This window comes from Camellia sinensis, chromosome 2 (genome assembly GCF_055761805.1).
Source record: "Camellia sinensis isolate YWXY chromosome 2, ASM5576180v1, whole genome shotgun sequence".
Lineage (NCBI taxonomy): Eukaryota > Viridiplantae > Streptophyta > Magnoliopsida > Ericales > Theaceae > Camellia > Camellia sinensis.
The window spans coordinates 118,269,237-118,284,410 of record NC_138962.1 but is presented as its reverse complement, the minus strand read 5'-3'; the positions used below and the strand labels follow the sequence as shown (position 1 = coordinate 118,284,410).

Sequence of the window (15,174 nt, the reverse complement as noted above, 5' to 3'; positions counted from 1 at the left end):
TCTTTTGGGAATTCTTAATATAAATCTACACGGTGACCTTGAAATAATGAAAAACCAAAGATGCTGGTAATGTTGAAGTGAAAGATTCCTGGTTGCTTTCACAGCAAGCCTGGGTAGCATAATGCAGAGCTGCATGTTGGAAGTTTGGCAAGAATAAAAAGCTATCTGGCAATTATGGCTGCACCGCCAAAAGAATTAGAACTTAGATACTCATTTTCTTACATCGGTTTGTGAAACATTGTATTTATTATTATTTTTTTCTCACTGTACTTGTAATTTTATTGTTTTCCAGCATGATTCTCTGCCTCAGCAACCAAAGAATGAGCAACTTGAGAAGCTCAAAATATTTAAGAATATGTTGGAGCGCATCATGGCATTCTTACAAGTTTCCAAAAGCAATATATTACCTGGTTTTAAGGAGAAGTTGGGTTCATATGAGAAGCAAATAATTAATTTTCTTAATTCAAATAGGCCCCGGAAATTACCTGGACAACTTCCTCTAGCTCATATGCCTTCTATGCAGCAATCACAGCGATCACAATCTCAAATTACTCAAGTGCAGCCACTTGAAAATCAAATGAACCCTCAGCTACAATCAATGAACTTACAGGGTTCTGTATCAACCATGCAACAAAACAATGTGACAAATCTGCAGCATAATTCCTTATCTTCTTTATCAGGGGTTCCAAATGTATCACAGAGCATGATAAATACACTACAGCCGAGTTCCAATATTGATTCAGGTCAAGGAAATGCACTCAGTACATTGCAGCAGGTTGCTGTGGGATCTCTGCAACAAATTCCTGCGAACACTTCCCAACAGGTAAACATGAACTCCTTGTCTTCACAAAGTGGGATGAATGCACTGCAGGCAAACCTTACTCCTCTTCAGTCAAATTCCAATATGCTTCAACACCAGCATCTAAAACAACAGGAACAGCAGATGCTGCAGACACAACAAATGAAACAGCAGTATCAACAGCGGCAGCAGATGCAACAACAGTTGATCCATAAACAACAGATGATGCAGCAGCAGCAGCAGCAACAGCAACAGCAACAGCAGCAGCAGCAGCAGCAGCAGCAACAGCAGCAACAGCAACAGCAGCAGCAGCAGCAGCAGCAGCAACAGCAACAGCAACAACAGCAGCAACAACAGCAGCAACAATTGCAGCAAACAAAAATGCAACAGAATGCCCAGTTACAGGCACACCAAATGCCACAGCTTCATCAGATGAATGATGTAAATGAATTGAAGATGAGAATGGGTGTCAAAGCAGGAGTTTTTCAGCAACACCACTCAGTAGGCCAGCGCTCAGCTTATCACCATCAGCAGTTGAAGTCTGGACCTTCATATCCCATCTCTTCACCACAACTCCTCCAGGCTGCTTCTCCTCAAATGCTTCAGCATCCTTCTCCACAAATTGACCAGCAAAATCTGCTGACATCTCTTACTAAAACTGGGACTCCCTTGCAATCTGCGAACTCACCTTTTATTGTCCCATCTCCTGCAACTCCTCTGGCTCCATCCCCAATCCCTGGTGAGTCCGAGAAAGTTAACTCCGGTGTTTCAGCTCTATCCAATACTGGAAATATTGGACATCAACAAACAACCGGTGTTGTAACACCAGCCCAATCCCTTGCCATTGGCACTCCTGGGATTTCAGCCTCCCCTTTGCTTGCAGAGTTCACTACTCCAGATGGGAATCATGGTAATGCCTCAACAGGTGTTTCTTGCAAGTCAAGTGTTACTGAACAACCACTTGAACGCTTACTTAAAGTGGTTAGTTTGATTTGATATCAGTGGATTATTTTTGGTGCATGGTGATATATTCATTATAAAAACCTTAATTGAATTTTATTGTTTATAAATTGGATTGGAATGGTTGAATCTTGACATCGTTTTTGATTTTTAGGTAAAGTCAATGTCACCTAAAGCGTTGAGTGCCTCAGTTAGTGATATTGGCTCAGTTGTTAGTATGGTTGATAGGGTAGCAGGATCAGCACCAGGTAATGGATCTAGAGCTGCAGTTGGTGAAGATTTGGTTGCCATGACAAAGTGTCGTCTACAATCAAGAAATTTTGTCACACAAGATGGAAATACCGGAGCAAGGAAAATGAGGCGCTACACAAGTGCAATGCCCTTAAATGTTGTATCATCTGCTGGCAGTGTAAATGACAGTTTCAAGCATTTGACTGGTTCTGAAGCATCTGACTTAGAATCAACTGCAACTTCTACCATCAAGAGGCCTAGAATTGAGGTATTGTTCCTTGTTTGACATTTTCTTTAGTAACAATGGAAGCTACTTATGCATGTGGACTATATCTTGCTGTTAGTTCATTACATAGAAGCCTTTATGGTTTCCCTAGAGGATCCCTAACATACTTGGTAATTAAATTTTGGGGTAGAGTTCCCCTTTTGCTTAAAATTTACTTTTCATGTTTTTTTTTTTGTCATTTTACTACCTAATAAATCATGTTGTGGGACTTGATTTTTTCTCTGTTATTTGTTATTCTGTATGATCATTATCTCTTTTCACAAATACTCGCAATGTGTTTTGGTTTTGTTATTTCACTAGACTTGCATGAAAGATATAGTTTTGAGGAGCAATTATCTTTGGCTTCCACCTCCTCCTTGGAAAGCTATTGCAAGGATTCACTATTTAGTGCCATAATCCATGATAGAGGTCTGACTTCAGGGGTTCTTTTAACTTTGACAGTGCATTATTTTTGTAGAGTAGAATCAAACACTAGCTCAAGGGTAGACCATATTGAATCAAGAAGCAACGAATATGAATATTACCAAGGAGCTCAAGCAGAGAAAACTCGGTGGTGGTGTTACCATGAACATCATAAACATTTTGAACCAATTTACTAGGATTAAGAGTGACAAAATTGTTGTGGTGAGCCCCTTCATGAGGGGAAATTTTGGGTACTATCCTGTAAGAGGTGAACAAGTTGACATAGATTTGCTCAATATTGATGGAGATAACTTCATGAGGAAAAACAAATTGTGATTATAATCTTTCTTATTCATCGGCGTCTTAATCTTCTTAGATTAGAATTATACTCTTAGTACTAAGATAACTTGATATGGAAGAGCAAATGCAAGATGCTCATGTGTGTGGGAAATCTAAGGAAAACTAGTAAATAATATTCCAAACAAAATAGATAACAAGGACTGTTAAAAATTTCCAAATATTCAAATTTAAAGTCCTAATTAACCAAGCTCCTAGTAATAACAATAAAACAAAAAATATTAGAAAATTTGTATGCCAAAATCCACCAAAAATTGGAAAATTTGTATGCCAAAATCCACCAAAAATTGCTTTGAATAAAAGTTGATATCATGCAATACAACATCTGAGAATCGCTTGGCACCTCGATAATGACCCACCAAAACTTGCCACAAGTTCGCGCTAAAGCAGTGAACATTTATTTTGGGCACTAACAAGGAAGCTGAAACTTTGAGGATAATCATTCGAATGGTTGTTAGAAAATACAATTAACGATTCGATTTGAATGATTCAAGAATTTCAACCAAAATTATTAGAATTGGGCATTTGAATTGAAAATTGAGTGAATCATGTAATTCAATTTGCTACATTACTATTCACTACGATTCAGTTCTACTTTTGTTTTTGCTTGCATAATGCATGAAACGATGTTGTTTTCTTCTCTGTTAAGTAATAAAAAGAGATCGATATGCAAGGTTATATATATACAATTTAGTTATATTGATATATCTATATATATATTTATTTTATTTTAAACACTGGATTTTATTTATATATTCATGTAGAGAATTATATATTGTATTCAATAAAGTGAATCTTACAATTCATGATTCACTATTTTAGCAAAAAGATTCACGATTTGATTCATGATTTGGTAACAATAGGACATAGGTCGGCTATCTTTATGTCTGAATTCCTCTTCATTCTCAACACATAGGTGGCTCTCTTACTCTTAATCAAATGAAGTTGACTTAGACATGGCAATCCTTTGAATGTATAGGCTTGTACATTGTTTGATTGGGACATCATTTAAATACAAGGTTAAACTTTGATGGCTCAAATTGAAATGTTGCAAAAGACAATGTTACTTGCTTCTCTAAAATATACATGCATGCTTGCTTATGTTCCATTTAGTAATGTTTTAGTTGTAGAGGCCAATTACCTTTTCCTTAACCATTCATCCAGTTTAGCAAGAATACCTTAGTTGTTTAGCTTGAAATTCTTCCCTACCTAACCTTGATCTAGGGGAAATTTTTGTAGAGTTTCCCATGTAAATTGTTACTTTTTGATGGTAACATCCAAGTAGAAGATATGCCTTTGTCACTGTTACACGGGCTTAGGTAGAACTCAACTACAAAAGTTAGCTATTGAGGTGAGGGTATCCTTGCGTTTATGTACTACACATTACTTTCATACCCAGGTGATTTGGGACTTCGTTTCACATTCTCCCTCACATGTAGCATGCTCACTTGGTAGCACTTGTTGTGTGTAGACTAGGGACACGTACCCTACCCACCCCTGGGTTCTCCGGCTCCGTTACCATGTTAGATTGCCACTTGTATCAAAAGCTTAAGCTATAGGAAATTGGTCCTATAATGCAATATCAAGCTATCCATCAGTCACACGTGTGACTGAACGCTATGACAGGTTGCATTATCTCATGGTATTGTAGGTTAAATTACTAGACCAGACAAATCTTTCAGTTGTGAGTACTTTTGTGGTTATTCAACCGTATTGTGCATTTTGTGGTTCTGTTTCTATCTATACATGTAAATGTATACCTATCTATCTATCTATCTATCTATTATTTATTGGGCAAAACCATTTTAGCCCCTTGTGGTATGACCTAATAGCACTTTACCTTTGTCTTTCAAAAATAGTCACGTACCTTCCTTGTGGTTTTGGATTAAATTGCTACAGTAACATTTTCTATCCAAAGTACCAGAAAGTGTCTCACATGCCCATTTTGAGAGAGGGAAAGGAAAAAAAAAATTAGTCAAAGTTAAATTTTAGTGCAGGAAGATGAAACTAGCCTTGTTTTACCCTTTTTATCTAAATTTCTTGTTTAATAACATTTTAAATTAAACACACATTATATATATAATTAAATTAACCTAAATATCTTAATTTATTATTATAAAAATTAATCATCAAACTAATTTAATCTAATTTTTAAATTTTAACCTAATTTTTAATTTATTAACTTTTTGAAATTAACATAAACATACATATATATATATATAACAAATTAAATCATAAATTAAACTAAACACCCTAATTTATTACCATAAAATTACCTTATTTAATAACATTTTAAATTAAACATATACATAATACGTACATACATATATATATATATATATAAAACAAATTAAATCATAAAAGTACCTTAATCTAATTTTTAATTTTTAACTCAAGTTATTATATATATAATTAAATTAACCTAAATATCTTAATTTATTATTATAAAAATTAATCATCAAACTAATTTAATCTGATTTTTAAATTTTAACCTAATTTTTAATTTAATAACATTTTAAAATAAACATAAACATACACATATATATATATAACAAATTAAATCATAAGTTAAACTAAAGACCCTAATTTATTACCATAAAATTACCTTATTTAATAACATTTTAAATTAAACATATACATAATAAATACATATATATATATATATATATATATAACAAATTAAATCATAAAAGTACCTTAATCTGATTTTTAATTTTTAAGTCAATTTATTATTTAATAACATTTTAAATTATACATGTACATATATATTTAACAAATTAAATCATAAATTAATTAAAATACAAAAATTAAGTTTATTTAAAAAAATATTTAGGAAAGTCTAGTTTCTTAAATTAGTTTTGTGTTATGCTTTTTATTTTTTTGCTTAGTCATGGAAATAAATTTATTTATTTATTTATTTACAAAGAGAGACAAAAATAGAAGGAGAAGAAGACATAAAGGGTATAATTGTCCTTTTATTGTTAACATTAACGGTGTTAAGGTTACATTTTAGTAAAAAAATCACATGGGGGGTATATGGCTATTTTTAAAAGACGGGGTAAAGTGCTATTGAGCCATACCACAGGGAGGTAAAATGGATTTTGCCCTTATTTTATGTTAAATAAGCAATGTTTAAGACCACTTGAGAGTTAAATACAATGTCCCCATTATTTCATATTACACCTATACATGTTTAAGTTTTTGTGCAGGAAAAATTAAATGCATAGATTGCACACCACTTAGGGAGTGCTGTGTATTGTATTGTGAACTTTGATATGTTGATGGATTCAATGTGGATGAACATGCATAAAAAACAGGTCCTTATTTTTATGAAGTTTGCATATGGTTTTATCCCTTGTAACTCATGTCATTGACATTGACAACATTGGAAGAAACCTCTCTTTGAGACATTAGCATTGACTAAAAGTTCAAACCATTATGGTGCTACGCTTGTCCGTCTAATTCCATTATAATTTTTCATTATTGCCGAATTTGTGAACTTTTGTACTAGTACATATTGTTGCATTATCTACAAAATGAATTTGTATTCTATATATACCATTTAAGCATTGTAGATCTTATTCGTGTGAGAATGGTGATCACTGGTTTGTTGTACTGTGAGATAGGAGTTGCAAGGAAACTCCTGTGGTTCAAGCCTTAAATTGTGTTTTAAATGTCTTAAAAAGGTGGAATGGATCTCGTACACCATTAATTTGCTATGTACTTCACTATATTTTATACTAATTTATGCATTTATTTTAATTCTTGAAATTGATGAGGGGATATGGCTTTTGAAATTCCTGTTCATTCATTTTTGGATTTGGTCATGATGTTACATAGTAAACAATGACAGTTTTGACATGCACTAAACTGTGTGACAGGATGAGACTGAGAAAATGATGCTTTTGCCCTTTTCCCCCCTTTTTTCTTCCTTTTCTTTCTTATTTCCTCCGCATTCCCTTCACTGCTGCTTAACTGCAGTGATCACCCACCATCTCTTTGTGTTCTCCATGTCCTTCTCCCTCACTTCCTCCAAAAAAGGAAGACCTCCACCAATGAAACCATGCCTCCCATGGTAGACTTTGATGCCCTCTCTAGTGTGGCAGCCTCCACTGGTGGGGCTAACAAACACCACCTCAACTAGCAGGCCTTAGGCCAACCAAACCACCACTTTCCACCATCTACTGACTTTACCTTAATCGTTTCTCTTTTTCTTGTCATTACAAACGTACGCGCATTTTTTACGTAGGCACACACACGACCAACTATACCAAGACTCAAATAATGGTGGTTGCCACATGAGGTTGTTGGTGGAGTGGTTGGTCTAGGTAGTAGGAGGGAGATGATCTGAGCTCCGTGGGTGGTTGCAGCCATGGTCTGCTGGGTTTCTGTCGGGCTGCTGGATGTGCTTCGGAAGAAGAATAAGATTGAGAGGGGGAAGAAAAAGATGCTGTGATTGTGTGATGATTAAGAACCCGTAGCAATATAAACGAGTATAATGGAAAAAGTATGGGTGTCGTATCCTTAGGGATTGAAAGGCTGCGTCGCTTAAATCTTGGAAATTGATGCTCAATTAATCGGAACAAGGAGAATAGTTGTTCTTAACCTAAATTAACTAAAAGTTAATATTGAACTAACTGAAGTGAATTGGAATTCAAATTATAGAAGATTCTTAGGGTTTCGAATCCACCACAAGCCTTTGTAACATGGTTTTTTTTGTATCAATTTCATAAATTAGATTAGAATGAAATGTTGACACTAAATTAGGCTTGTGAGATGTCTCATTTTCTCTAGGCATGGCTCCTCTCAACCCTGAAAACATGTACGAATATAACCATTGTGTAACTGTTGTATTTATTATTTAAGATCACAGGTATTAAACAGAACTATTGAATCAATCATTGAAAAGTAATTTGATAAAACAAAGGATTTGATCAAGAATTATTTCTTCCAAATAGTGCCATATATCATTTTACAATAGCTACACTTTAAAGGCTTTCTCACAATGCCATTGGTACTTCAAGACAAGTAAAAGAGGGTTTCAAATTATTAAAAATTATGTCATGTCCTTTCTACCTTTTCGGTTCATAGTTTTTCTTTTTCCTCCCAAAAATATTTAAAATCTTTATAAACATAATATAAATTCAAATCATTTTGTGTTTCTGTTTAATGTTCCGTTTGAATTAAGTTACCCCAATATACAACATTACAATTATATCACAATTCAAATGTATACTAACATTACCCTTGTTGCCAGCTTTTGTGCATGTGCATGTACTGACATCAAAGCACAAAACCTCTTTATTTTCGAAATGACGACTTCCTGAGTTCTCTTTGGACACCTGAATGTATGGAACAAGTAGTTTTTTATTTGAAGTCTTTAGAGGAAATCTCTATCTTAAATAGAGCACCAGCCATCTTCAATAGCATAAAAAGGGAATAGAGTCAAAATATACAATAATTTGACTTCAAAGACCTTAACAAATCCTTCATTTACTTATTTTGGAGAGAAAAAATAAAATAAAATAAAAGATGGCATTATATGGTTGAAAAGCTACTAAATGGAAAAGTGTGAGATTGTCCAACAATTCATGTACATTGATTAAGATTCTTTAAAATATGTGTGTCAATCTAGATTTAGATCAGCATGGGGTCAAATTAGATTAAATCATAAGATTCAAATTGAGAACTATGATATTCTGTTACTATTTCTTATACAAGAACATTATTATTTTAGTGGTTCTTGTGAGACAAAGTATGTAGTTAGTGTATAACTTTATGCACGGGTAATTTTTATTTGGGTATTATTATTAACCTGGCATTGATTTTTTTCATTTAAAGAAATTGTCATGATTATTAAGATATTCTTACAATGGTTGTGTTCAACATTTGTATTTATTATATATTTCTGCAAGTAAATAATGTAAAATGGATATTACTGCTTAGATTTCATCATTATGATCTACGAAGGACTGAGACCACCTAGCATGCCCTGTCTGTGTCCAACGTGTTGGTCATCAACACTAAGTGGACATGCACTTTAGTTTATTAAAAGAAAATACACTGGACACATTTTGGACACATGAAACCTGCATGTCTATCATTTGAACATGCATGAGACACTTCTATTGACAACTTGTTACAGGCTTGAAGAAATTAAAATGAAGGCCAAAGATTAAAATAGAATATGAAACTATGGATCTACACATAGTTATCGCTTCTTTAGGATTTTTTTTAATACTTCAAAACTATATGCCATTATGACTTTCAGTTTGTTAGTGAAAGCTCAAAACTTTGAAAAGTTCGATATTGGAGCTTTATATCCTATTTTTTTCATTTTTTGTTTTTAACACAAAAAATAGAAAGTGAACTATGTCATGCTATGTTTATGTAATAAATTATTTCTTTCTATAGTAATGAATAATTTGCTTCTATTTTCAAACATAAATATTTTTTTATCTTTGTGTATATATCGTTCATGTTTTTGCAAATCTGTGTTGGCCTGTATGTTTCGTCTCATATCTGTGTGACTCTTGTCTGTATCTGAGCTTTTACAATTATAAATAGTTCTGGTTGTGGTCAGTTTACACGATCAGGATTGAATGGCTTCATCTCCTGGTTGAAGGTAATTACCCTCAAATGATAGGAAAACTACTCATTCTTGCTCATTTTTTGCTTTGATCTAAGTTTAGTTCTGAGATATGTCTTCTTAATTGTTCACAAGGCCATTGTTATTAGTAATTTTGCGACAATCTCTTGCTTAAGCTTAAGGTAGCTTCAGTATAACCTTGTAAATAATCCCAAGGGGTTGGCCTAGTGGCAAGGCCTTGGTTCTTGGGGTTGTGTTCCCTCCAAGGTTTAGGGATCGAAACTTCTTTTGTGCTAACATTTCTTTGGGGCCATCAAACTGGGGAAATACTCTTGAATTAACCGTGGTGCACTTGCGGGAAACTCTTTGCCGAGGGCCTATGCACCTTTAGGGATTAGTCGGGCTTTGATCCGGACACTCCGGTGCCAATCAAAAAAAAAAAAAAAAAAGTATGACCTTGTAAATGATTTTCATCTTACATCTTTGGGGGCAGAAAATTCCCGTTTGGCTTTTCATTGTGTAATATGAAGCTTAGATATGAATTTGTAAATTGAGTTTCATCTTAGATCTTTCTGGCAAAAAATTCCTATTTGACTTTTCATTGTGTGTAATATGATGCATCACCTGTTGCAGGCTAACCATGCCCTTTTGGATGAAATAAGGGTGATAAATCAGCGACTTATAGATACAGTAGTAGATATCAGTGACGAAGATGTTGATCCAACTGCAGTAGCTGCTGCTGCTGCTGCTTGTGAAGGCAGTGAAGGAACTATTGTCAAGTGCTGTTTCATTGCTGTTGCTCTCAGTCCAAACTTGAAGTCACAGTATGCTTCTGCTCAAATGGTGGGTTTCAAATCCTTTGATCTCATTTATTGTCTGTCAGTGTAGTTCTTTCCAACATTGTATTCACTTTGTGTTTTATGGATTTGCAGTCACCTATTCAGCCCTTACGGTTGCTTGTTCCTTCTAATTATCCAAACTCCTCTCCAATACTCCTGGACAAGTTTCCGATTGAAGTTAGGTGAGGAAACACAGCCTTGTGGTTTCTTTGTTACTATTATTATTACAGCATTGGCGTTTTGTCTTTTCTCATTGTTAATTCTGAGTTTTCTCATATGTTCATAAGGGGAAATAGTTAAACTAAATAATAATTGGTTTCCTAAGTGAACTGATTCAATATGGTAATATATTCATTGACATAGATCATTCTATATATTTCATAAATATTTTATGACAATGCATTTGTTGTAAAAAATAGTGGAGCCTAAACTGAAGATCCTATTGCATATAGTCATGTTTGTTAAATCTTGAGTACTTGATGCAGAGTATAAGAAACTTAACAAAGAATAAATTCAAAGTAGCGGCGATATTTGAAACTTGGCATGATTTTAAAGAGAAACTGATAGTAACCACATATAGTCATATTTCTAATATCATTAGTCTATCTTTATTATTATTTTTATGTTTCCTAGGATTTTTAAGGTTAAGGGTATTTTGGTAATTTGCAGAATTTCTGAATATCGGTTGTGTGGATCGCCGATGGGTCGTCTTATGGGTCAAGCTATTTAATTAGTCTTTGTTTTTGTTTCTTGTTTACTCTTAGATTAGTTTTGGAAGTCAAAGATATTATGATAGTTCCTTTTTTGGTTATAGTTGGTTTAGGAAGTCTCTTAGTTCTGTATAAAGTCATATAATGTAATGCTTATACTTTAATAAAGTTGATATTTTAGAGAATTTGAAAAGCTTTGAAGTTTTCGTGGGGATTGTGTGATGCAACCCTAACCTTAGGTGTGATGCCTAAGAGATTCTAGGAGTGATTCTTAGACCTATCTTCTTCTTCTTCTCTTCTTTCTTCTTCTTTTCTGTTTTAGTTACTGTTCACAGCCTTATAACATCCCCTAAACAGTGCTAAAAATCCCATCATTTCATGTTTGAACTCTTACTTATTTATTACCCTAAACAAACCCTACTTGTTCCCTATATTCTTTTTGCAATTGCAGCCATAAAATCCAATTAAAATCAGCCTCAAAAGCCTAGATTTGCTGCTGTCCCTAATTGTCCTACATCAGTACTATACAAGATTTTGATTAAGCCTAATTTCTAGTGTTTATTATAAATTGAACTCGCTTGACGTTTTGGGAATGACAAGGGGTCAGCGTGTTAAAAAAATAGGCAAGGACATGCCCTCTACCATGACCCATAATTAACTCTTGTTACTGAAGGATCATTGCATTATGGTTGGCAATCGTGTCATGTTGCCAGTGTTCATGTCGTGTCATTTCAGGTCGTGCGTAATTCCTTCAACACTATGCTTTTGTTTCATGTTTCATGTTTCATGTTTTATGTTTTATGTTTTATGTTTTATGTTTTATGTTTTATGTTTTCGGTTTCATTTTTTTTTTTTTTTGGAAACTAGAAATGGAAACGTGTTTGGTATATTGTTTTCATTTTAAAAAAACATTGGAATTGATTCCAAAATTTTGGAAAACTAAGAAAAAGTGTTTTCAAAACGGCTTTTCATTCTTCTCTCACCTACCACCTTCGGCCACTGCTAGTGGCCAACTGGCTGGTTACCGCCGACATCCAGGGAGCTTTGGTCGGCCACCAGCGAGCTCTGACAACTCCCCAGCGTCTGACTGGTCACCGTTGTGACCTTTGGCCACCTTTTGGTGACCCTCAGACCACCCCTACCGCCGGTCACCACATCCATCCACCCTCCACTGTTGGGCACTGCCTCCAACAACTCATTAAACATATTTCTCTATTTTTATTTTCATTTGCTTTCCAAACATTTTTGTACACCAAACAAGTTTTCTGTTTTTGTTTTTTACAAGAAAAACTGTTTCTTTTTCTTTTTTTTTTTTAGCAAAAAACTAATAACTTACTCATAGCAATGTTTAATTTCAATTCATTTCCGTTATCTCCAATTTCAAAAATGTAAACCTATTTATTTAATTTTTGTTTACTAGATTGGCTCCAAAATAGTAAATGGAAAGATCAGATTGTGCCAAATGGAATATTTTTTATTCAACTAGCAAAGATATTTAACATATCATGGCACCCAAAAATTGCCTGGACAATAAAAAATGAAAAAAAGTACTTTTATTTTCGTAATTTTTTATTGTTCTTCCGCCCTTCATCCTCCAATCCACCCTAATCACCCGTCATCACCACACTTACATTGTTGGCATGGTATACGTTGTTGGGTTCATTTCTTAACTAGTCAAGTTTTGGGAACAATTGGTCATCATCTAATATGGTATCATTACTTTAGGTCTAGTTGGGCTTGGGTTCTAATATTGCTATTTGTGTTTGTTTCCAATTTATGTATGTTATTGCTAATCTATTAACTGTGTTTGTGCACCCTATTTTGGTTCACGTCACGTTATTTGTGATTGCTCTTATTTATACATGTTATTCTTGATCTTTTTGTGCAAATGTTAATGCACTTTGTTTAGTTCAGCTTGTTTGCCTCTCCTTGTGCGAAACAAGATCGCGTATGTGGAGTTGTGGAGGAGTGTTAAGACAGGATAATATACATTATTGGGCCCATTAGCCAACAACTCACGTGGCCACCATCATTGCCCACCACCACTGCACAGCCCTAATTACCAATGCTCCATAGACAGAATAGATTAATGGAAAAACCTTCAGCACCTCTGCACTTCATACACTAAATTACCATCAGGTCCCACTGCTGCTGCACTTCCTACATCACTGTTGTAATCATTGCCCACAACATGACAAAATCCTGCTCAACCCTCTTTTTCTTAGCTATTTTTTTCCATAATTGTTTCCGGGTATCATTCTCCACGTTTCTCTAATTTATAATCCATCAGAATTGACATACATGCACAAATGGATAGTCCATTGTCTGCTTCTCTTATCTTCTTCAAGTGTGCATATTTGAGTAGTGCATCAAGATGATTAACCAAAGTTAGTCAGAAATTTCACCTTTCATTGTGCATCAATTATTGTGCATCAATTTTCGCTTTGCATTTGAACATCTGTTTATATATATATGGGAATTTGCTTTGACAGTAAGGAGTATGAAGATCTATCAGTGAAGGCAAAGTCAAGGTTTAGCATCTCTCTCCGAAACCTTTCCCAACCTATGTCACTTGGAGAGATAGCTAGGATTTGGGATGATTGTGCTCGTGCAGTTATTTCAGAGTATGCACAACAGAGTGGTGGAGGGAGCTTCAGCTCCAAATATGGAACTTGGGAGAACTACTCCTTGACTGCTGCATAATATCCTTTTGGTATGTATGAATGGGGCTCTTTGGTGCAACTTATATGAGCTTTTTATAGCCTTTTTTTAAAAAAAAAAAAAAAAATTATTTTGGGAGTCTGTTTGTCGTAGTATCTACTTATAGTTTATTAGGTAGTAATAGATTAATTAAGCAGGAAAAAAAAAAAAAAAATGTGTGAAAGCTGAGGGGTGTGCTTTTGGCTTACAAGAAGCTGCACCAAACAAACGACTCGTGTTCATGTTCATTTTCAATCTTTGAAATGGGGAAGAATTGTTGATGGCTTTGATGCAGAAAATGGTCGGAGCTGCTGCTGCTTGGTCCTACTGTGAGATGTAGTCTTGTTTGGGGTTTTGCATATATGTGGAAGGAGCACACACCCACTGCTTTAGGTATTTTGTATAATTGAGAGCTTGTTTTATTTACTGGAGGAATGTTGTTGGCATAGTGTATCATAAAGGTTAATTATATGTTGTTGCTGTAACATGTTTTGTGCTATATAGGGTTTCTTTTCGCACAGCTCACCATAAATATTTGCCGTTGTGTGTTTGTTGCCAGTCATTTGTCCTATCATGTCCGAGGTGGTTTACTCCGTGCCTTGTTTTAAGTGGATACTGTAACTGAATTTATTTAATCTTGGACTTAAAATGGATTTTCTTTTTCTTTTCATTTGCTTTTGTTTTTTTTTTTAAATTTATGTTGGTTGGCCTAGTAGTAGTTGAGACAGATTGAAAAGGTGCATTTCTTTGATTTGGAGAATCCATCCAGTATCATTGATGACTTCTTGTCGATTTGCCCCTTTTTCAATTTATTTATTTATTTTCCATGTAATTTGTAGTTCATCAAAATTATGCATTCAAAAAAATTTAGAAATTTTGCATTAGCAGAAAAAGATTTTTTGGGGAAATGGTAAAATAATAATAATGATGAGGATTTGACTTTTTTCAAGTTGGTCATCTCAACTCTTGATAGAGTGTTTGAGCTTAGTAGCCTCATTTTGGGGACAATTTTAGTAATTCAAACCGTTCACATTCATATAATAAATTAAGATATAATCAGAGAAGAGTAATTATATGTTTGAATCAAATTTGTATTACAAAAAGTGGATGGTTATTCTTGAAATTATATTTGTATTCATTTTTTAAATATAAATATGATTCAAATATATAGATATCGATGTTTAATTATTTTATTTTTCGTATAAATATTTTACTTAACGAGACTTAGAAAGTAAACTTAGAAAGTAAACGATTCAAATCATCAAAATCGATTCTAAATTAGGCTTACAAAACCTGAACAC

General features: G+C 34.1%; 1 protein-coding gene across 4 annotated transcripts in view; it reads left to right on the top strand.

Annotated features, from left to right (window-relative positions):
- Positions 1–14,543, top strand: part of NRB4 (mediator of RNA polymerase II transcription subunit 15a-like protein) — a 34,471-nt gene extending 19,928 nt beyond the window's left edge. For 2 of the 4 annotated variants that reach the window (XM_028264376.2, XM_082915483.1), the window contains exons 9-14: positions 293–1,780; positions 1,914–2,258; positions 10,258–10,467; positions 10,557–10,645; positions 13,666–13,886; positions 14,169–14,543. In XM_028264376.2, the coding sequence (XP_028120177.2) occupies positions 293–1,780; positions 1,914–2,258; positions 10,258–10,467; positions 10,557–10,645; positions 13,666–13,876 (2,343 nt within the window). In that variant the 3' untranslated portion in view covers positions 13,877–13,886; positions 14,169–14,543. Of the gene's footprint in view, positions 1–292; positions 1,781–1,913; positions 2,259–10,257; positions 10,468–10,556; positions 10,646–13,665 lie in introns of all 4 variants that reach the window. The other 2 variants (XM_082915482.1, XM_028264378.2) reach the window with 1 other exon arrangement.
- Positions 14,544–15,174: the final 631 nt, after the last annotated feature.